The sequence below is a fragment of the Lampetra fluviatilis genome, chromosome 27 (genome assembly GCF_964198595.1).
Source record: "Lampetra fluviatilis chromosome 27, kcLamFluv1.1, whole genome shotgun sequence".
Lineage (NCBI taxonomy): Eukaryota > Metazoa > Chordata > Hyperoartia > Petromyzontiformes > Petromyzontidae > Lampetra > Lampetra fluviatilis.
Window position 1 is genome coordinate 9,131,067 of NC_136301.1, and position 22,602 is coordinate 9,153,668.

Here is a 22,602-nt window from a genome sequence, read left to right on the forward strand (position 1 = left end):
GCCAACTCGCTGCGTTTTATCCGCCCGGCACCCCACCGATTGTTGTGAGCGTCGCTCCTCCGCCCTCCACTGTTGTTCGGAGGGCGCGACTGCCTCCAACTTCCCAGCAGCGTCCTTCATGAACCTCCACAGAGGCCGATCTTGACACTCACCGCTCGTACCGGTCATAGGCAAGTCCACTCGGCTCACCTTGCAATATTTTGCTGTCTTTTCTTGGATTTTCTGTTTGCACATAGTCACTATAAGATGTATTCTTGTTCATGTTTTTGTTTTTTGTTTGTTGCGGTTGCACCCGATTCAAGAGCCGAATGGCTCACAGGGCTATACCTAATAAATGAACTTTGAACTTTGAACCATGCGAGGGGGGAGTGGCAGCGCAGTGGTGAGCGCACTGCGCCGTGAACCCAGTGACCCATGAACCCATGAACCGGTCCAGAAGCTTCCCGAGGTCAATTCGGACATTAATGAGCGCCTGGAGCGGTGCGTACACATCAACACTGGGGGAGACAAAGGTGGATGCTGTGCCGGCCTTCACAGCCGCTTGCCCCTACAGTCTGTTAAGTGGGACCCCTCTGTGTGTGTGTGTGTGCTTGTGTGTAACCGGATGTCCATCGCAGAGCGGATACACCCCCCTACACCAGGCGGCTCAGCAGGGCCACACGCACATCGTCAGCCTCCTCCTCAAGCATGGAGCCCGGCCCGATGACGTCACCAATGTAGGCACGCTACCTCGTCACACACCTCGTCACACACACACCTCGTCATATACACACCTCGTTACGCGCGCACACGTCACGCGCGCACCTCGTCACACACTCACCTCGTCACACACCTCGTTATATACACACCTCGTCACACACACACACACCTCGTCACACACACACCTCGTCACACACACACACACACATCGTCACACACACACCTCGTCACACACACACCTCGTTATATACACACCTCGTCACACACACACCTCGTCACACACTACCTCGTCATACAACCCCATTATATCCATCCCCCCCATAAGAGTGTGACACGGTGAGGATGTGTGTGATGAGTTCAGTGTGATGAGCTGTGTGATGAGGTGTGCGGTAGGGTGTGTTGTGGGTGGTGGTGGTGGTGGTGTGTAGACAACAACAACAACCTGTCTAACGGGTTGTTGTCTAACGGGTTGTTGCCTGGCGGGTTGTTGTTGTTGCAATCGAAACGTCGTGAGAATGTTATTGTTTTATTTTTATTATTTTATTATTTCCCTTCTACGTGACTTTACCGAAAGAACCAAGAATATGAATCCCTGCAGTCACGAAAGCTTTAAATCGAAATTTGGCAGGTTGTTGTTGACTGGCAGGTGGTTGTTGTTGTTGTTGTTGTCTAGCGGGTTGTTGTTGCTGTTTACTGGCAGGTTGTTGTTGTTGACTGGCGGGTTGTTGTTGTCTAGCGGGTTGTTGTTGTTGTCTAGCGGGTTGTTGTTGTTGTCTAGCAGGTTGTTGTTGTTGTTGTCTAGCGGGTTGTTGTTGTTGTCTAGCAGGTTGTTGTTGTTGTCTAGCAGGTTGTTGTTGTTGTCTAGCGGGTTGTTGTTGTTGTCTAGCGGGTTGTTGTTGTCTAGCGGGTTGCTGTTGTCTAGCAGGTTGTTGTTGTTGTTGTCTAGCGGGTTGTTGTTGTCTAGCAGGTTTTTGTTGTTGTTGTCTAGCGGGTTGTTGTTGTCTAGCGGGTTGCTGTTGTGTGGGCTGTGTGGTGGGGCACGCCGTGCGACAGGGCGGGAACACGGCGCTCTCCATCGCGAACCGCCTGGGCTACATCTCCGTCGTGGACACCCTGCAGGCCATCACCACGGAGACTCAGACCGTCACCATGGTAACCAGCTCACTGCCGCCATTGCAACCCCATTAGCCCTGATAGCTGCGGCGCTGCAGCCAACACCCGGGCCTCCGCTAGGTCGACTCGGCATTAAACGAGCAACTGGTTGCGGTGCGAGTATATCGGCGCCGTGGAGACTTCGTAAGCGCTACTCGCTCACGGCAGTTGCCTCGAACGGCCGTGTGGGTTACATGGGGCATCTTGGCTGTGGTTGTCCCACCTGATGACGGACGCTTGTGTTGTGCCCGAAATGTCGTGATTTTATTCCATGTTATACCCACGTGACTTTACCGAAAGGACCACAGAGTATCTTTGTGTGTTTCTAGTCCGTTTCCCAGAGGCACCGGCTCAGCATCCCGGAGACCATGACTGAGATGCTGGACGTGTCCGACGACGATGGTGAATACGCACGCGCACACACACACACACACGCACGGCACACACGCACACACTCGCACACACACACTCGCACACACACACTCGCACACACTCGCGCACACACGCGCACACACACACACGCACTCGCACACACACACACTCGCACACACACACACTTGCACACACTCGCGCACACACACTCGCACACACGCGCTCACACACACACACGCACTCGCACACACACACACTCGCACACACACTCACTCGCACACACACACACTCGCACACACTCGCGCACACACACTCGCGCACACACACTCGCACACATGCGCACACACGCACTCGCACACACACACACTCGCACACACACACACTCGCACACACACACACTCGCACACACTCGCGCACACACACTCGCACACACGCGCACACACACACACGCACTCGCACACACACACACTCGCACACACACACTCGCACACACACACACTCGCACACACACACACTCGCACACACTCGCGCACACACACTCGCGCACACACACGCACTCGCACACACACACACACACTCGCACACACACACACTCGCGCACACACTCACACACAGATACTCACGCAGATACTCACACAGTCACTCATGCACGCACGTGCACGTACTCGCTACAGCGGTTGCCACAGCACTGTGCTACGAAACCATTACAACTATTCTAGATTTGAAGTTTTCGTGACTGCAGGGATCCATACTCTTTGGTTCTTTCGGTAAACTCACGTAGGTATAAAATGAATTAAATCACGACGTTTCGATTGCAACACAAACAATCATCATCAGGTGGGAAAACCACAGCAAGAAGAGAGACTTGCCGTGGTAAGAGGTTATATTAACCAGGTAAAACCCTAACTGTTTTGTAGCATATTCTCAGGTTTTTTCGGTAAAGTCACGTAGGTAAAAACATTAAAATTAATGAAAGTAAAATAAAACAAAACAAAATAAAATTCACGACGTTTCGGAGGCAACACAAGTCTCCGTCATCAGGTGGGACCGTCACAGCCGAATTAGCTGCATCAAGTGAAGCAATGATTCAAGATGTAATCCCTTATAAGCAAGTTGAAGGGAGGTGGAGAGGGGGGGGGGAGAGCTTATCAGGCTGTGGTAGCCAATGAATGGAAACGTATCGGGAGGGAGGAGGAGCGGTGATCAAAGACTGCACGCAGTGCTCAACACAATGAATGGAGACGTGTCGGGACGGAGGGCGAGCGGCGATCAAAGACTGCACGCAGTGCTCAACACAATGAATGGAAACGTGGCGAGCGGTGATCAAAGAACAATGAAGAGATTACTGTTAAACACTGTGGACGAGTGTGTGCGAGTGTGTGTGTGACTTAATTACACTTTTTGGACCTTCTTATCTGACAGGCACTATTTTAATTTACTTCACCGAGTGTTAACATCCACAGTGTTTAACAGTAATCTCTTCATTGTTCTTTGATCACCGCTCGCCACGTTTCCATTCATTGTGTTGAGCACTACGTGATGTCTTTGATCACCGCTCGCCCTCCGTCCCGGCGCGTCTCCATTCATTGTGTTGAGCACTGCGTGCAGTCTTTGATCACCGCTCCTCCTCCCTCCCGATACGTTTCCATTCATTGGCTACCACAGCCTGATAAGCTCCCCCCCCTCTCCACCTCCCTTCAACTTGCTTATAAGGGATTACATCTTGAATCATTGCTTCACTTGATGCAGCTAATTCGGCTGTGACGGTCCCACCTGATGACGGAGACTTGTGTTGCCTCCGAAACGTCGTGAATTTTATTTTGTTTTGTTTTATTTTACTTTCATTAATTTTAATGTTTTTACCTACGTGACTTTACCGAAAAAACCTGAGAATATGAATCATTGCAGTCACGAAAGCTTCAAATCTAGAATGTTTTGTAGCAGTTTTCGTCTATCATATCCACCGTGTACTACTACTCCACGCAGCGCTTACCTCCCCCTACCCCACACCCCCACCCCTCCCTCTCTCCCCCCTTGCTCCTCCCCCTTTCTTAACTATATAACCTCTTACCACGACAACTCTCTCTCCCACTTCAGCAAACAATGTATTATTGCTGTGGTTTTTCCACCTGATGACGATTGCTTGTGATGAAATCGAAACGTCGTGATTTAATTTATTTTATTGTATCCCTACGTGACTTTACCGAAAGAACCAAAGAGCATTACAAGATTTTCAACGAAACGATTAAATATTTTTTTTATTTTTACCAGGTAAGGCCCACTGAGCAATGTAGCTCTATTTCAGAAGCGGCCCGTCCACAAATGATCGCCGAACGAAAGTGGCTTATCATTTGGAAATGTGTAGCAGTCAAATACTCTGAACGCGTTATGTTGATTCTAAATTGTGGGGGGGAAAACCGGAGGACCCGGAGAAAAATCCACGTGACGATGGGAAAAGTGAACATGCAAACTCCAAATATACAGCAGCAGGCGTTAGAGTCGAGATCGAACCCGAGACCTCCTGTATGCCTGGCGAGGTAGTTAACATCTCACCACCGTGGCGCCTTTAACATCTCGAACGCTAACATTTTGCTCACAGCCACCTACACCAGTGATGATTATCTGAACCGGTTCTGGGCCTCCCCTAAGTCGACTCAGCCTCAAATTAGTAACTGGTGTGATTACCGTTGGTATGGCAATTTCAATACACACACTGGACAGGAAGTACAAGATCAAAGGGCTTGCAGAATGCGCACGCATGATGTACGTTGACTCATTAATCCACCCCCCACTTTGCGCAAGAGCACAGAACTGTGCTCACCACATCTACGCCTCTATATAAGGACCGAAACAGGTGGACTTCTCCACAAATCTGTCTATCGCCTGATGAAGCTGGTTGTTATTACCGGCGAAACGTCGTACTCAGATTGCAAATGTTGTGGCTTGGCTCTCCAACACACCGGTGGTGCTGTACTAGTGATGAATTGGCACGTTCTGTTTACGTGACAACCCTTACTAGTTGGCTGTGTCGGGTGGTGGCGGGTTTAACGACACATTTATTTATTTACTCGATCTAACCCAAAAACCTCTACTATGGTGTGATGTGTAAACATTGCCACCTGGGAGACAAAATCAGTCGGGCGTACCATGTGCCCTGCAGGCCTTAATAGGTGTTCGCTAACAGCACTTGCCACAAAAGTCTATTAAGGCTATAGGGGGGGTTATTTGCATGTATGTGTGTGTGTGCGTGTGTGTGTGTGTGCGCGCGCATGTGCATGCTTATGTGCGTGTGTACGCCATTTCCCTGTTTGGGTTGTGAGATCCTCACTTCACTCAGTTTATTTTCACAACACGCGTGTATTCATGACACGTGCATTTGCCGTGCGTGTGTACGTGTGTATTGTTTGCTCCACTTTCGCCACCATCTCACGTCCATTTCCCTTTTGTGTGTTTGCCCTCGTGTTTGTCTGTACGTGCCCGCGTGTGTGTGTTTGTGTGTCCACGTGTATGCGTGTGTGTCTCCCCGTGTGTGTCCACGTGTGTGTCTGCCCGTGTGCGTGTGTGCGCCTGCCTGTTCACCCGTGCGTGCGTGCGTGTGTGCGACACACACGCGTGCGTGTCGCTGTGGTTGCGCCAGTGCGTAAGGCTCCAAGCTGTAACGACGTGGCATCCGACACCGACGAAGGTAACGGCGCTGCGGGGCTGGTGGTAATAGTGGTGATAGTGGTGATGGTTGGGGTGGTGGTGGTGGTGGTGATGTTGGTGGTGGTAGTGATGTTGGTGGTGGTGTTGGTGTTGGTGATTTTAGTGGTGGTGATATTGGTGGTGGTGGTGGTGGTGGGATCGGTATCACTCTGTGCGTGTCCTGTCGTCATATAAACATCTGCATTGATGCACTGCTTTGTCACGTGTGTCATGTGATGATGTGTGTGCTGTGATATTGTGATGTGATGTGAGACAATGTGATGCGAGGATGTGATGCGCTTTGCCCAGGAGACGGAGGCCCAACACTCCACCCGGATGACATCCTGGCTCTGACGGACGACTCGCTCCCCGACGAAACTCGACTATCAGAACTGAGGACCCCGGCGCGGTCGCTAGGCGCTGCACCCTCCACCGGGTAACCACTCACCCCACTACTCGTCCCACCACTCGTCCCACCACTCGTCCCACCACTCGCCCCACCACTCGCCTCACCACTCGCCTCACCACTTGTCCCACCACTCGCCTCACCACTTGTCCCACCACTCGTCCCACCACTCATCTCTCAGTACGTCCCGTGCCCCTGCCAGACTGGAGTAGGTGGTGCTAGCAGTATCCACAGCCAAGAGGTATACTGGATGTTGTGCACCGTGGGTGTAAATCTTTTCCAGAAGCCCTGCTCCTACCAGTGTCTTCTCTGTCCTGGTCTCTATCTCCATCTCTGTGTCCCAGTGCCTTCCTTTGACCTGTCTCTGTGTTTGTCTCTGTGTCTCGCTGTGTCTCGCTGTGTCTCTGTCTGATCTCCATGTGTCTCTGTGTGTCTCTCTCTGTCTGATTTCCCTGCCTGTCCTGCCTTTCTCTCCGCTCCCCTCCATTCCCTTTCTCCCCCCGTCCTCTGGCCCTGGTTATCTCCCTGTCTCTGTCTGTCTCTCTGTTTCCGTGTCGTCTCCCTGTCTCTGCCCTGGTCCACCCCCCCCACCACCATGTCCCGCTCGCCTTCCTCCGGCCCTTGTCGCCACGCCTGCAGCCCCTTCGCGTCTCCTGGCGGCCTCTCTCTGTCCCTGATGCGCGAAGCTCCGTTGAGCTCCCGCGAGGACGAGACGTCGCTCCGCTCGGCCGCCGCCGCCGCTCCTCTCCAGGTTCTGTGCACCGGCCCCAAAAACGCCGAGCGGGGGGCCAGCAAGCGAACGGCGCTGTCGGCAGTTGCGATGAATAACACTGGTCAACAAAAAAAAGTTTTTTTCTGGCCTGGACTTTTGCAGCTGTTTTAGACTAATTTCAGGGTGCTGATTCCAAATCTGATCTCAGATTTGCTCTATCACATCTCATTTTTATGCTATCGGCATACCCCATTTTCATTGATTTTACCCGAAAATAACACTGTCACTTATGATTGCAAGTTGTTGCGAGTCAGTGACTGCTTTAGTGTTAAAATATAGTGCTGTATTTTTAGGATAGTGTGTTTATAATATAATTTTACGTAGATATCCACATTTATTTAATATTTTTCTTCTGCAGTTTTTATTGAAAATGCAATATTTGATATCTCAAAAACCTGATGTGATAGATTTGGAATCAGCACCCCAAAATTACCTTGAACCCGTTGGAATACCTTATGCCAGAAAAAGTGTGAACAGTGTAATAAAAGGGGGCGTTGAGATTGCTCTCGAACTGAGCTAGGTTGTTGTTGATGTTGTCGTCGTCGTTGTTGTTGTTATTATTGAGAGCCTGGTGGGGGGTGGGGGGGAAAGAGACGACGATGACGGTAGTGGAGCACCGCGAGGGAAATCGCAGAATGAGAAGTGAGGTGACTGGTAGAGTGGTGAGAGTGGGTGGATAGGCGAGTGACAAGTAGGTGAACGTGCGAGTGTGTTGTTGTCGCGGTTAGCGTGCTGCACTATAAATCCGGCGGCCCAAGTTCTAGGTCTCCCCTAGGTCGACTCAGCCTCACTTCAGTACCTGGTGCGGTGTGTAAACATCGCCATTCCGGAGACAAAGGCGGCCGGGAGTGGCGCTGGCCACCCACTCCCACGTGTGCCGTGCAGGCCTTCTTAGGTGCTCGCTAACAGCCCTTGTGAAGGCTATACGGGGGATCTTTGTTTTTGTGGCCTGGAGTGTGTGGTAGTGGTTGAACACAGTGTGCTTGCGTGCGTGCGTGTGTGTGTGTGTGCACGTGTGTGTGTACGTGCGTGCGTAGGTGGATGACGATGTGGAGCGAGCGATGATGAGGTGGGGGACACCGGAACACTGGGACAACGTCACCTTGTCATCCAGCCCCATGCACTCTGGGTAACGCGTCTGCTCTGTCGCTCTGTTTACCGTCACCCATTTCCCCATTGCACGCTCCCCCGTGTCAACCTCCTTTCTTTCTTATATTTATTATTTATATATAATCGTTGTTCATATTCTGATTCATTATTGTTTTTTTGGGTTAGGTCACGTAACAATCCGGCAAATATCTGTTTCAGGAAACCCTCCACCAACTGACATGGCCAAACTAATTTAAATTGTCACATGTACACACACTCACCCATACACTCACCAACCCACTCACGCACACACCCTCACACACACCCACCCACTCAACCACTCGCCCACCCACTCACGCACTCACACACACTCACCCACACTCACCCATACACTCACCCACCCACTCACCCACTCACGCACACACCCTCACACACACTCACCCACCCACTCAACCACTCGCCCACCCACTCACGCACTCACACACACTCACCCACCTACTCACCCACCCGCTCGCCCACTCACTCGCTCACACATTCTCACCCACCCACTCAACCACTCGCCCACCCAACTCAAGTACTCACCCGCCCCTCCCCCTCACTGACCGGGTGAGTGAGGAGGAGAGCGAACGATGAATCTGACCCTGAGAATTGCTCTCCAACTCACCGAGTGAGTGATCTGAAACGGTCACGGTTGCCGCGTCGTGCACCGCGTCATTGAACCCGTTTGGCCGCATCGGGCGGTGGAGGGCCTCCACGAAAACAATGTTCCGGGCAGATGGTTGCGCGGCCTAAACCCTGACGCCAGCAATATCGCGCCGGTCGCCGTCGTTGATGTTGCGCTTCTCTCCACCAGTGCCTGCACGCCATTGCCCCAGTATGACAACAGGTGACCCTCCGCACCATCACACACCACCGTGAGACTGAGTGCTTGCGCGTGTGCGTGGCGAGTGTGGCGAGCGTGGCAAACCACTCCCCCCCCCACCCCTCACTACGGGGTGCAGCCCCGTGAGAGCGGGACGACGATATCGATAATGATATTGATGCAAGTGATGCAGTTGTTGTCACAGTCTTGGGATGATCTTGAAATGACCGTGTAATGATGTGATGATGGTATGATGTTGTTGGTTTGACGGTGATCTCGATTATGTCGGTATTGATGCGCGTGACGCTGTCATCACGGTCGCGGGATGATCTTGAAATGATCGATGTGACGTTGATGTTGATGAGGTCGGTGTGATGCAGTTTCCTGGTGAACGTATGGGGTGGTGTGATGATGCGATGATGTCGGGATGATGATCGCATGATCACGATTAATGTTATGATGTCGAGATGACATAGGTCTGGTGATGGTATAATAATAATATGATGATGTCGGCGTGGTGGTGACAACATGTCGGTGTGACGATGACGACGACGACGACAATCACGGTGCGGTGTGATGCAGCTTCCTGGTGAACGTATGGGGTGGTGTGATGATGTGATCATGTTGGGATGATGATGGCATGTTGGTATAATAATAATAATATGATGATGTCGGCGTGCTGGTGACAACATATCGGTGTGACGATGACGACGACGACGACGACGACGACAATCACGGTGCGGTGTGACGCAGCTTCCTGGTGAGCTTCCTGGTGGACGCGCGGGGGGGCTCGATGCGTGGCTGCCGCCCCCCCGGACTTCGCCTGCTCGTGCCCCCGGGCGCCTGCGCCTCTCCAACTCGCGTCACCTGCCGCCTCGCCAAGCAGCAGCCCCCCGCCACGGGCTCCGCACCCGGAGACACTCAAGTAATTCCCCTCCCCCCACACCCCCTGCATGGCCCACGCGGCCCGCCGGAGCAAGTGGCAGCCGGGGAGCGGCGCCCGCAGAGGCTGGCGCGAGTGCTTGCTACGAGCGGGGAGGGCGTGGCCAGCGCCGCGCCCGGCCACCTTTGTCTCCCCCCCCCCCCCCCCCAGGGTTGATGTTTTTTTTATAGACACTGGGTGCTCGCTCAAGGCTGAGTCTGACCCTAGGCAAGGCCCCGCACCGGTTCAGATAATCATCACTGACGTTGGAGGCTGTGAGCGCGAATCGAACTCGGGTTGCCGGGTTTGTAACGCAGTGAGCTAACAACTGTCCCACCGCTCCGCATAGATACACGGTGACACGCACAGTGACACAATGACAAGTCCCGAGTCCCCTCCAAAACACTGTGTATGCTGCACAGGGGATCTTGGTGTACCTGTGTGCATACCGTCGTACGTGCGCGCATGCATACTCATGTGCGCGTGCGTGCACGTGCGTGAAGAGTGGTAGTGTAGTGAGTTTAACACGGAGGCTTTCGCGACCAATGTCATCCATGATAGAGGTTTTTTGGGTGATAAATGTGTCGTTAAATCCGCCACCACCCGACACAGCCAACTAGTAAGGGTTGGAGAGCCAGACCAAAACATTTACAATCTGAGTACGACGTTACGCCAGTAATTATAACTAGCTTCATCAGGCGACAGCCAGATTTGGCTAATCTAACCCAAAAAAACTTTATTATGGGTGGTACTGTAGTGGTTAGCGTGATGCGTTATGAACCCGGTGACCCAACTTCGATTCCCACTCACGGCCACTAACACCAGTGACGATTATCTGAACTGATCCTGGACCTCCCTTAGGTCGACTTTGCCTCAAATGAGTACCTTGTGCGGTGTGTAAACATCGGCACTAGGGAGACAGCCGGGCGGACATGCTGGTGGCCACCCACCCCCTCGTGTACCGTTCCGGCCTTCATAGGTGCTCGTGAAAAGCATTGGCCCCAACTGTCTGTTAAAACTATATGGGGGATCTTTGTCTTTGTGCGTGCATGTACGTGCATGTGTGCACGTGCGTCTGTACCTGTGTGTATGCGCGTGTGTACGTGTGTGTGTGTGTGTGTCCGTGCATCTGAACCCGTGTGTATGTATGTACGTGCCTGTGGGTACGCGAGTCTGTACCTGTGTGCATGTACGTGCATGTACATGCGTCCGTACCCATGCGTGTGTATCCGTGTGTGCGTGCGTGTGTGCGTGCGTGTGTGCGTGTGTGTGTGCGTGCGTGTGTGCGTGCGTGCGTGCCCCAGCCCCAGGGACCACCAGTGGTGGATGGCGAGGGTCTGGCCGCTCGAATCATCCAGCTGGGCCCTCCCCTGGGCCGCTTCCTTGGGTACGTACACACACACACGTACACATACATACGCACAACAACAACCGCCATTCGCTACTAAATGACGGTGACGTCACCACGACGCTTGTGCCAGACCATGTGCACCTTGAGGCCACGTGAAGTGTCGAACGCCCGCTGGCAGGAGGTCACAGGGCAGACCCAGGTGCCACGGGTCGACTGACTGAGATGACCGAGATGACTGGCTGATGCACCACCTGTGCCCCCTACTGTGCCAACTTGCTGTGCTTTAGTCACCCGGCGCTCCGCTCGTTGTTGTGAGCACACGCACGTACACACATGCACACACATGCACATGTACACGCACGTACATGAACCATCTGCCCGGCACATGCATGTACACAAAAACAACCGCCATTCACCACGAAGTGGCGGTGATGTCACCACGGCGCTTGTGTCAGGCTATGTGCACGTGAAGTGTACACACACACGACACATGCACGTACGTGCACACGCACGCACAGTCTTACGCACGCTCACCGTCATCAGCCATGCGCAATCCACTGCTAGATGGAAGCCTCCGCAAGTCACCTCCACATACTGTGTCACTGTGTGTGTGTGTGTCACTGTGTGTGTGAAACTGTGTGTGTGTGTGTATCACTGTGTGTGTGTCACTGTCTAACCCAAAAAACCTTTATTTTTTGCTGGATATCTGTGGGGAGCAGTAGTGTAGCGGTTAGCGCGCTGCACTACGAACCTGGCGACCCGGGTTCGATTCCCGCTCACGGCAAACACCAGTGACGATTATCTGAACCGGTCCTGAGCCTCCCCTAGGTCGACTCAGCCTCAAATGAGTACCTGGTGCGATGTGTTAACATCGCCGCTAGGGAGACAAAGGCGGTCGGGCATGGTGCTGGCCACCCACCCCCTCGTGTACCGTTTCGGCCTTCATAGGTGCTCGCTAACAGCACTTGCCCCTACAGTCTGTTAAGGCTATACGGGGGATCTTTGTGTGTGACTGTGTGTCACTGTGTGTCTGTGTGTCACTGTGTGTGTGTGTGTGTGTCACTGTGAAGCAATAGCTGACCCGCCTGTGCTAGATATCTGTGAAAAAGAGCTTCATAGCTCATCGGATTCCTCCAGTCTCAGTAAAGATTCCGATTCTGAGAGCCCTGCACGACGAACCCGGTGAACCCGGTGTTCGATTCCCGCTCGCGGCCAACGTCAGCGACGAGTGTCTCAATGGGTCCTGGGCCCTCCCCTGGGTCGACTCGGCCGTAAACGAGATACCCAGCCCCCGCAGTTTGTAAATCGGTATTGGGGGGTGGGGGGAGACAAAGGCGACGTGGGCTTTTCGCGGGCACCCGCTCGCCTTACGGGCAACCCTGTCACCGGCGGCCCGCGCGGGCTACACCGGGAGGAGCTTTGTGTCTTCGTGTGTTTTCGTGTGTCACCGCCGCCAGGCCCGTGCTGCTGGAGGCGCCCCACTACGCATCGCTACGCGGGGGGCTCCGCGAGGTGGTCGTGCTGCGGAGCGACGACGGCGCCACGTGGGCCGAGCACAAATACACGCCCAGCGACGAGGAGCTGCGCCAGCTGATGGCCGCCTCCAGCGAGGGTGCGGAGCCCCACCATGCCGCCTCCTCCTCCACCCTCCTCAACCTCCTCAACCTCCTCAGCCTCCTCAACCTCCTCAACCTCCTCCCTCTTCAACCTTCTCCTCCTCACTACACCACAACCTACTTACTACAACCTTCTTCACCTCCTCACTACACCTCCTCCTGGCTACCTCTTCGCAGTACCTTCTCCCTGCCTCTCACCTGGGATGTAAACCCTGTGCACGCGTGCGTGCGTGTGTATGGGCCGTGATGGAGTGAGTGTGAGTGGAGGGTGGATATCTAGTTCTGTTAGTGTGTTGCAAGGGGCTGGTAACCCCTCCACCTGGCACTTTTTCTACCAAACACCTTGGTGGAAACACCCAACTAAGTTGTTTATGGCACCTTCTGGCCAATCCCCATTTGGCAGAGCCAGACTAAACGCCCTCAAACAGGAGACTACTGCGGTTGGCCACGTGGAAAGTTAGAACGCTCGCTGTGGAGAAGAGACTACCATTCCTCTGTCGGGAGATGGACCGGTACCACCTGCACCTGTGTGGAATACAAACCCTGCTGGGACTGCCGTGCCTCAAATATTGGCTGGAGTAACCACCCCTTGAGGGGCTGACTGAGGTGCCATCTGTTGCAGAAGTACGAAGGTTGATACGGAGTCTGAGACCAGGAAAAGCATCCGGGCAGAAATTATCTCTCAGGCGAACTGCCGTGGGAGGGTGGCTTCTGTGTGCAGACTGCTCTATGTGACATCATCGCAACTGTCTATACTAGAGGATGGGTTCCGCAGGAATTGGAAAGATGCCCTGAAGGGGGACCGCACAGATTGTAACACCTACTGTGGCATCTCACTCGGTGTGCCACGAAAGGACCTGGCAAGGATGATTCAATATCGCCTTGCCAGGCACGCTGAGGAGAGGCTTGCGGAGCCTGAATGTGGTTTTAGGCCGGGGTGGTCTTGCACAGACGCCATATTTTCTGTCTGTCTGCTACAGCAGAGGTGTTGGGAATTGTAACAGGACCTACATCTCTGCTTTATTCACCTGGTCAAGCCCTATGATACCATGATTAGGCCAGGGCCCTGGGTTGTTCTTCTTGCTTTCGGAGTCCCTGACTCTCTGCTCAAAATTTTACAGGAACTTCATGACGGTGGACAGGATTCAGAGCCATTCCCTGTTCACGTTGCGGTGCGACAGGGATGTCTCCTGGGTCCCACATTCAGCCACGTAGTTCAAGAAGCCTTCCCAAGCTGTACCAGTGTTATTTCTATCTGGCACAGATACAATGGGAGGCTGATCGATGCCCGGGTGCGGTCAAGGGATGGCTCCCTATCGGGCAACCATGTTATGTACGCTGATGATCTGGTGGTTGCTGAACCTGGAGAATGCCACTAAGAGGTTGGGACTTACCAGCAGCCCCACCAAAACTAAACAACTGCCTGGGTACTTTGTATTATCCAACACTCCATCCCCTCAACTCCCCATGAGAGATGGGGCAGTTATGGTGAGAGTCGAGAAGTTTCCATACCTGGGCAGTGTGCTTATGTCAACTCTGGTTTGGCAGCCTAGGTCTCACAGAATCAGCCAAGCAGCATTATCTTTTCATAACACTCTGTGGTCTGTCACCAGAGTTATGCCCTCCCTTATTTTTTCTTGTGAAACATGCAACCCTCTGATGGAACATATGCACCAGTTTGAAACTTTCCTGCCTATGATCCATCCTGGGTTTAACTAGGATGGATTGTGTGAGGAGCTCACAAATCTTTAAAAAACCTGGACACATTCCCATCAGTAAGCTCCTCCAGCGGGCAGGGAGACGTTGGCTGGGTCATGTAGCCTGTATGCCCAGCCACGATATGCCCAAGCAACTTCTGTTTCCTCAGATAGAGGGGGCGAAATGGGCACAGTTGGGCTGAATATGTGGAGCTGAGTGGACTTGCCAATGACTTGTACCAGCGGTCTCAAAGTCGGCCTCGATGGACAAGGTTTGCGAAGGACGCTACTGAGCAGTTGGAGGCCGTCGCCCTCCAACAATGGAGGGCAGAGAAGTGACGCTCACAACAACGAGCGGAGTGCTGGATGGTTAAAATGCAGCGAAGTTAGCACAGTAGGTGGTGTAGGTGGTGCATCGGCCGTTCATCTCAGTCAACCCATGGCACCTGGGTCTGTCTTGTGACCTCCTTTTAGCGAGCCTTCTACACTTCACGTGGCCTCGGAGTGCACCTGGCCTGGCACAAACGCTCTGGTGACGTCACTGCACACTTAATAATTATTATCGACATTTATAAGGCGCCTTGCACTAATGTCTCAAGGCACCTTCTACAACTAGGATTAAGGAAAGGCCAAGAGAGGAGAGCTAAATAGAATGCACGGACTTGGTGGCGAATGGCGGCCATTGTTTATGTGCAAGGGTGCTCGCTAACAGCACTTGCCCCAACAGTCCATGTGGGCTTTCTTTGGGGGGCCCTTTGTCTCTTTAGATCTGGAGGGCGAGTCCCCGATGCTCACGCGTCAGTCCTGCCGCGTCCTCACCAAGGACTTTCCCAAGTTCCTGGCCCTGGTGTCACGCGTAACCATGGAGACGGGGATGCTGGGCCCCCAGGGGGGGGCCCTGTGGAGCCGGGGGGTCCCTGGGGTGCGCGTGGCCTTCCCCGAGGGGGCCCTCACTCGACAAATTCGCCTCGGCCTCCAGGTGAGCAGCAGTGAGTGATTGGTTGGGTGAGTGGTTGGGTGAGTGGGTGAGTGAGTGAGTGAGCGAGCGAGCGAGAGTGTGTGGGGTTTGTATGTTCTTCCTCGATTCTGCGTGGATTCACTCCGGGTTCTCAGATTCCCTCCTATATCGAAACCCACCCACCCACTTGAACTGCTATCGGCCCAAATGTCCCCCATGCTCAAATATTCCCTGCAAATCACTCAACTGGGATTGCACAGCAGCAGCAGCACCAGCAGCAGGACCATCCTGAGTCTCACCGAGTCGTGAGACTTGGCAAAGGCTCTCTGCAATAGGAATGGCGATATTGCAGGGTGTGGCCGGGAGAGGCGGCCAGGCTAACTAACGGGGGCGGGGGGGGTGGCGGTGCTCGTTTTGTGTCGCTGGCAGGCTCAGGCGGGGCCCGACGCGCCGGCTCGCGATTGGCCGGGAAACCGCGTCACCTTTGGCCCAGTCGTCACCCTCGAACCACGCCGACGCAAGTTCCATCGACCAATCACGGTGAGCGCTTTGCACGGCCCTTGCATGCGCACAGAGAAGTTGGCATGGATGCACGCGGTCGGGAAACGCAGAGAGCTCTCCAACACACACCGAGAAGTGCGCAGAGAACACGCGGATTTAAAGGACATGCTTAGAGGAAGAGACGTTAACACGTATGCTTTCGCGACCAATATCATCCATAATAAAATGTACGCGATCTAACCCAAAAAAACCTGTATTATGGAAGACGTCACCACATTGATCTCCATCTAGCAGTGGATAGACCATCGTGATGATAGTCACACAGAGAGAGGAGCCCGTGGATCAGAAGACACGCGCAGTTGGTGTAAAACGCACGCGGTTGTTGCGTTGTGCAGTGGTTGCGGTTGTTGTTGCTCCATTGTGTGCATGGTTGTGGTTGTGTTGTGCAGGTGACAATGCCACTACCACAACCGCACGGGACACCAGCCGAAACGACGCCCCCGCGCCACCACGGCAACCTACGCCTGTTGTGCAGCATCGCCGGTACAAGTGTATGCGTGTGCGCGTATCTAAACGTGTGTACACACGCCCACGTGTGTGTACGCGTATGTGTATGCGCAGTGGCGGCTCCTGCAAAATCTCTCGGGGGGCAAATGTCTGGATGATTGATAAGGATAAGGTCCACCCATGCAATGGATAAATTAACAGCTTAAGCATGTAAAGGCAACTTCACTTCTTTAATATTAATGAAAAATAAAGTGACTCTTACAATACATCTTGTTTGTTTCTATACTCACTATTAATACAATCCACTCAAGTTTCTTTTATTAAAGATTCCACTAGGCGGCGACAAATAATATTGTTGGATGAAACGTGCTTACGTATGATGACGTAAGCACGTTAGTGCGAGCCCTCCCGGAAGCCATAGAGAATGCATTGCAGCGCCCCCCGTTCGAAAAAAAACATCTTTGAATGTAAGTCTATGGGGCCACTCGGGGCGATTTTCAGCCGGAGTGAAATCGCCCAAAAAGAGGCGGTACTCCACAGAACGTGACTTGACGCTGATTGGACTATATCTAGAGGCACAGTGACGGCTAGCGTGACTCTGTGGTTGAATGACATTGGTGGTGCGTCGCCCAATCGCCCTAATGAAGAAACCGCCCCTGTGTATGCGTGCGTGTTTGTGAGCGGTAGTGTAGCGGCTGGCGCGCTGCGCTAGGAACCTGTTGTCCCGAGTTCGATTCCCGCTTACGGCCAACACCAGTGACGATTATCTGAACTGGTCCTGGGCCTCTCCTAGGTCTACTCGGCCTCAAATGAGTACCTGGTGTGATGTGTAAACATCGCCACTGGGGAGACAAAGACGTCCGGGCGTGCTGTTGGCCACCCACCCCCTCGTGTGCTGTGCCGGCCTTCACAGGTGCTCGCTAACAGCACTTGCCCAAACAGTCTATTAAGGCTATACAGGAGATTTTTGTCTTTTTTTTGTTTGTGGTTACGGGCGGCTCAGCCTTAAATGAACACGTGGTACAATATATAAACGTCAGCATTAGGAAGACAAAGGCGGCCAGGTGTGGTGCTGGCCACCTACCCCCTCGTAGGTGCTGCTTGCAAAGGGCCCTTTGCCCCAGCAGCCTGTGTGGGCTGCACGGGTGAGCTTTGCTTTTATTGTTGTCGGTAGGAGGCGTTGCTCCGGCCGTGTGGGAGGACATCACGGACACGACCCCACTGACCGTGTCCGGAGACAGCCTGACCTTCCAGACCAGCGTGTCGGCACGGTAACCGCATGCGCGCACACACATGGGCAGTGGCGCACACACACACGCATACGTGGGTACATGCCACAGCACGTGGGTGCTGTCGTTGATTCGGGGTGTACCAGCGTGTACCTGTGATGGGTGGAGTGGTGGAACACCGGTAAGTGCACCGCGCTCCGATACCGGCGACCAGAGTTGGATTCCCGCTCACGACCAACACCGGTGGCGAATATCTAAACCGATTCTGGGTTTTCTCTTGGTCCAATTAGTATTTGGTACAGTGTGTAAACATCAGCACTGGGGAGACAAATACGGCCGGGCAAGGCTCTGGCCATCCACCCCCTCGTTCTGGCCTTCATATGTGCTTGCTAACAATTGCCCTAACAGTCTGTAAAGGCTATGGCGGCGGGTCTTTGTCTTTGTAGCCAACCCACGGCACCTGGGTCTGTCCCGTGGCCTCCTGCCAGCAGACATCCTTCGCCACTCCACGTGGCCTCAAAGTGCACTGAGCCCGGCACAAGCAGTGTGGCGACGTCACTGCCACTTAGTGGGCAACGGCGATTGCCGTCGCATGTTGTTATAGTCGCTGTGATTGTAATAGGTTTTTACCCGTTCAACTGGTACAAAAACTGACACCTTTATACAAGGCATCATGTTTGCAATAACCACAACACAAGCAGTCAAAATGAAAACAAAAGGCGTCTTTTGGCGTCATCTGGTCCAACACCAATGGAGACTAGGCTCTAAGAAAAGCTGTCTCGGTTGTGGACCAATCAACTTCAAGGACAGTGCATATCATTATCATCATCAGAGTTGTTTCTTTTTGTTTGCATTTTGACTGCTTGTGTTGTGGTTATTGCAAACATGATGCCTTGTATAAAGGTGTCAGTTTTTGTACCAGTTGAAAGGGTAAAAACCTATCACTATATTTTGCCACTGGTAAAGGAGGTCTCATAGTGTAGTCGCTGTGATGTCACGTTTTCCCGTGGTCACCACCCGCCGACACCCCCCCCCGCTCCCCCTCACCCACCGTGGTCAACCACGTGGTCATTCCCCCGCGGTCGCCCCCCCCCAACCACCGCGCAGGTTCTGGCCGGTGCTATGCACGGCCGCCCGCGACGCCCCGGCGCTGGCCCCCCTGGCGTACGGCGAGCTGTCCCGCGTGCCGTACCTGGCGCACTTCCGCGTGTGGGCTCGGCGCCACGACGCCGACCCGCGGCTCGCGCGCCTCTCCTGCGCCTGCGCCTGCGAGGAGCGCGACGCGGGGGGCGGCGGGTCAGGGGGGGGGCGCTCCCGCGCGGGCGCGCCACACACAACTGGCTCGCAGCAAGACGGTGGAGGTGAGCGCACGCACACGCACTGGCACATGCGCTCAGACACACGCGCGCGTGTATGCGTACACCGACGTACGCACGAGCACGGATGCACGCACACGCGTGCGCGAACACGTGTGCACGCGCTTGTACGCATGTGTATGCACATGAGCCTCAAATGAGTACCTGGTGCAATGTGTAAACATCGCCACAGGGAAGACAAAGGTGGCCAACCGAGGTGCTGGCCACCCACGACCTCGTGTACCATGCCGGACTTCATAGGTGCTGATCTCGAACAGCCTTTGCCCCGGCAGTCTGTTGAATGCTGCATTGGGGAACTTTGTCTTTGTGTGGTGCGTGTAGGTGCTGGACGGGGCACCCCTTCTCGTTAGTTGCCAAGGAAACCTGACTCCATTGACCCCACGGGGTCAGGGGCTGTCGCTGCCATTCCACGCGTTTCGCGAGAACCGCCTATCGTTCGGCGTGAAGGTGACAACAACATCATGTGCATGCGTGTGCCGCAGCGTGTGCGTGTGCCGCGGTGGCGTGTGCGTGTGACACGACTGGCATGTGACACGGCGCGCGTGTGCGTGTGACACGGCGCGCGTGTGCGTGTGACACGGCGCGCGTGTGCGTGTGACACGGCGCGCGTGTGCGTGTGACACGGCGCGCGTGTGTGTGCGTGACACGGCGTGTGTGTGTGCGTGTGACACGGTGCGCGTGTGCGTGTGACACGGCGCGCGTGTGCGTGTGACACGGCGCGCGTGTGCGTGTGACACGGCGCGCGTGTGCGTGTGACACGGCGTGTGTGTGTGCGTGTGACACGGCGCGCATGTGCGTGTGACGGGGTGCATGTGTGCGTGTGACACGGCGCGCGTGTGCGTGTGACACGGCGCGCGTGTGCGTGTGACGGGGTGCATGTGTGCGTGTGACACGGCGCGCGTGTGCGTGTGACACGGCGCGCGTGTGCGTGTGACGGGGTGCATGTGTGCGTGTGACACGGCGCGCGTGTGCGTGTGACGGGGTGCATGTGTGCGTGTGACACGGCGCGCGTGTGCGTGTGACACGGCGCGCGTGTGCGTGTGACGGGGTGCATGTGTGTGTGGGGAGCAGTAGTGCCACGGTTAGTAAGCTGCGCTACCAACCCGGCGGCCCGAGTTCGATTCCCGCTCACGGCCAACAACTGTGACAATTATCTGAGCTGGTCTTGTACCTCCCCTAGGTCAACTCAGCCTTAAATGAGTACCTGGTGCAGTGTGTAAACATTGCCACTGGGTCGACAAAGGCGGTCGGGCGTGGAGCCGTCCGTACCGTCCTCGTGTACCGTCCTTCACAGATGCTGCTCGCTAGCAGCATTTGCCTCAGCGGCCTGTGTGGGCTACACGGGGGACCTTTGACTGTGTGCGTGTGTGGTGAGTAGGTGCGTGACCCCAGCCTGGAGCCGTGTGGGCGCCTCTGCTTCTACCAGGAGCCGCGGACAGCAGACGCGACCCCAGTGTGCAGCCTCAACATCACGCTACCGCCTCACGTACGCACTGACACGGTCACGCATACACACACACACGCGTACGTACGCACAGCAGTGGAGGGTAACGCTTTGCGTGTGCACGCCTCTCTCCTACCCCCCCCTCCCCCCCCATCCCTCAACATCTCCCGTCGACGTCCACAGGAGCCTCTGGCTGATGAAGATGACGATGTGAGTGACATCGCCCTCTCGCACATCATCAGCAGCACCATGTGCCTACATCGGCACAGGTCTTTGTTCAGTGACGTCGCCACGAGGAGGTGTTAACATTTGTGTATGTGTGTTTGTTTGTGTGTGTGCGTGTGCATGTGTGCATGTGTGCGTGTGCATGTGTGCGTGCGTACGTGTGTGGTTATGCAGGAACCCCTGTATGATGAGAGTGACAGAGAGTATCTGACGCCAGGTGGGTAGCGCGCACACGCGTACACACATACACACATACACACGTACACACACACACAAGTGTATGTACAAACACACACCTGCACACACACGTGCACACACACGTGCACACACACGTACACACACACAAAGACAAAGATCCCCCATATAGCCTTAACAGACTGTTGGGGCAAGTGCTGTTAGCGAGCACCTATGAAGGCTGGCATGGCACACTCGGGGGTGGGTGGCCACCACCACGCCCAGCAGCTGATGTCTCCCCAGCAGTGAGGTTTACACACCGCACCAGGTACTCATTTAAGAGTCACTGGTGTTGTCCGTGATCGGGAATCGAACTCGGGTCACCGGATTCATAGCACAGCATGCTAACCGTTGGACTCCCACTCCCCACATGCAACAACAACAACAACAACCCCCACCCCCCACATGCACACACATACACACACGCATGCGCACATATAGACAAAGGTCTCCTGTGTAGCCCACACAGGCTGCCGGGGTAAGTGCAGTTAGCGAGCACCTATGAAAACCGGCACTGCGCACGAGGGGGTGATTTGGTGGGTGGCCTGCACCACGCTTGTAACCACACACACGTGTGAGTCTACTGCATATCTGTGCAAGTCAATGGGTCTCTGTGTGAGTATGGGTGACCAAGCTGAGACCCAGGCTCTGGGCGGTTCTGGCTGTGGTGTCTCACTGTGTGCGACGTAACCACACCACAGGAAGAGGGCACGGGACGTGCCGAGTGTTTGTGTGTGTTTGTGTGCTGCACCCTGTGGGAGCTGTGGGTGTGTGCCGCAAGCTAACCCAGGAGTCTGTGCTCCTCCTGTCCCTCTGTCTCCCACTCTGTCTCCTCCTCTCATTCTCCCTCTTTCTTCACCTCCTCCGCCCTCTCCACCCACTCCTGAGTTTTCCTATTGCTGCGGATTCCACCTGGTTTCTCTCTCGAGCACCAAATTTTCTTTGCTAATTTCTTTGCTCTTTTGTTCTACGCTGTGATGTGCGTGTGCGCGCGTGCCTGCTGCACATACTTTGTGTGTGCGCCGTGTGCACTGTGTGTGTGCGTACTGCCTTGTGTGCATTGCGTGCGTTTTGTGTGCGTGTACGTACTGCGTGGCGTGTATGTCGTGTGTACCGTGGACATGAGCTTGCGTGCCTGCCGCGTATGCGTGACTGTGCGTGGCTGTGTGCGTTCGCGCTCTCTCCTTTGCCGTTCACCACCTGCATTTGCGCTGCGCGTACCTGCGCTCCTTTGTGTTGCGCTGCGTGTACCCGCGCACTGCTTGCGTCTGTGGCTTTGGCAATTCGACCGAACAAAAATCCTGTTTTTTTCCCGCCGATCGGCTCTTGCGGTCACTTTGTTCTCATCCCACCGCAACCTCCACGCAATTCTGGCTTCCACATTGTTTCCGTTGCGATGGTTTTGTTTCGCCATCCTCCGCTCGTTCTGGATTCATTTGATTTGAACCCCCCCCGAACTGGATTCGTCCAAAAAAACTCGACCAACGATGCCGACGAACGTCATCG

At 54.4% G+C, this 22,602-nt stretch overlaps 1 protein-coding gene across 1 annotated transcript in view; it reads left to right on the forward strand.

Moving 5' to 3' along the window:
• LOC144942465 (uncharacterized) overlaps positions 1–22,602 on the forward strand; it is a gene marked incomplete at its 5' end in the record, with an annotated part of 101,492 nt that overhangs the window by 44,942 nt on the left and 33,948 nt on the right. The window contains 19 exons of the mRNA XM_078869332.1: positions 618–716; positions 1,753–1,851; positions 2,181–2,253; positions 6,217–6,343; positions 6,953–7,064; positions 8,123–8,214; positions 9,028–9,060; positions 9,790–9,961; positions 11,263–11,345; positions 12,767–12,921; positions 15,390–15,601; positions 16,010–16,120; positions 16,531–16,624; positions 17,763–17,859; positions 18,925–19,178; positions 19,552–19,640; positions 20,572–20,679; positions 20,821–20,847; positions 21,037–21,079. Coding sequence (XP_078725458.1) covers positions 618–716; positions 1,753–1,851; positions 2,181–2,253; positions 6,217–6,343; positions 6,953–7,064; positions 8,123–8,214; positions 9,028–9,060; positions 9,790–9,961; positions 11,263–11,345; positions 12,767–12,921; positions 15,390–15,601; positions 16,010–16,120; positions 16,531–16,624; positions 17,763–17,859; positions 18,925–19,178; positions 19,552–19,640; positions 20,572–20,679; positions 20,821–20,847; positions 21,037–21,079 — 2,080 coding nt within the window. The remainder of the gene's footprint in view (positions 1–617; positions 717–1,752; positions 1,852–2,180; positions 2,254–6,216; positions 6,344–6,952; positions 7,065–8,122; positions 8,215–9,027; positions 9,061–9,789; positions 9,962–11,262; positions 11,346–12,766; positions 12,922–15,389; positions 15,602–16,009; positions 16,121–16,530; positions 16,625–17,762; positions 17,860–18,924; positions 19,179–19,551; positions 19,641–20,571; positions 20,680–20,820; positions 20,848–21,036; positions 21,080–22,602) is intronic.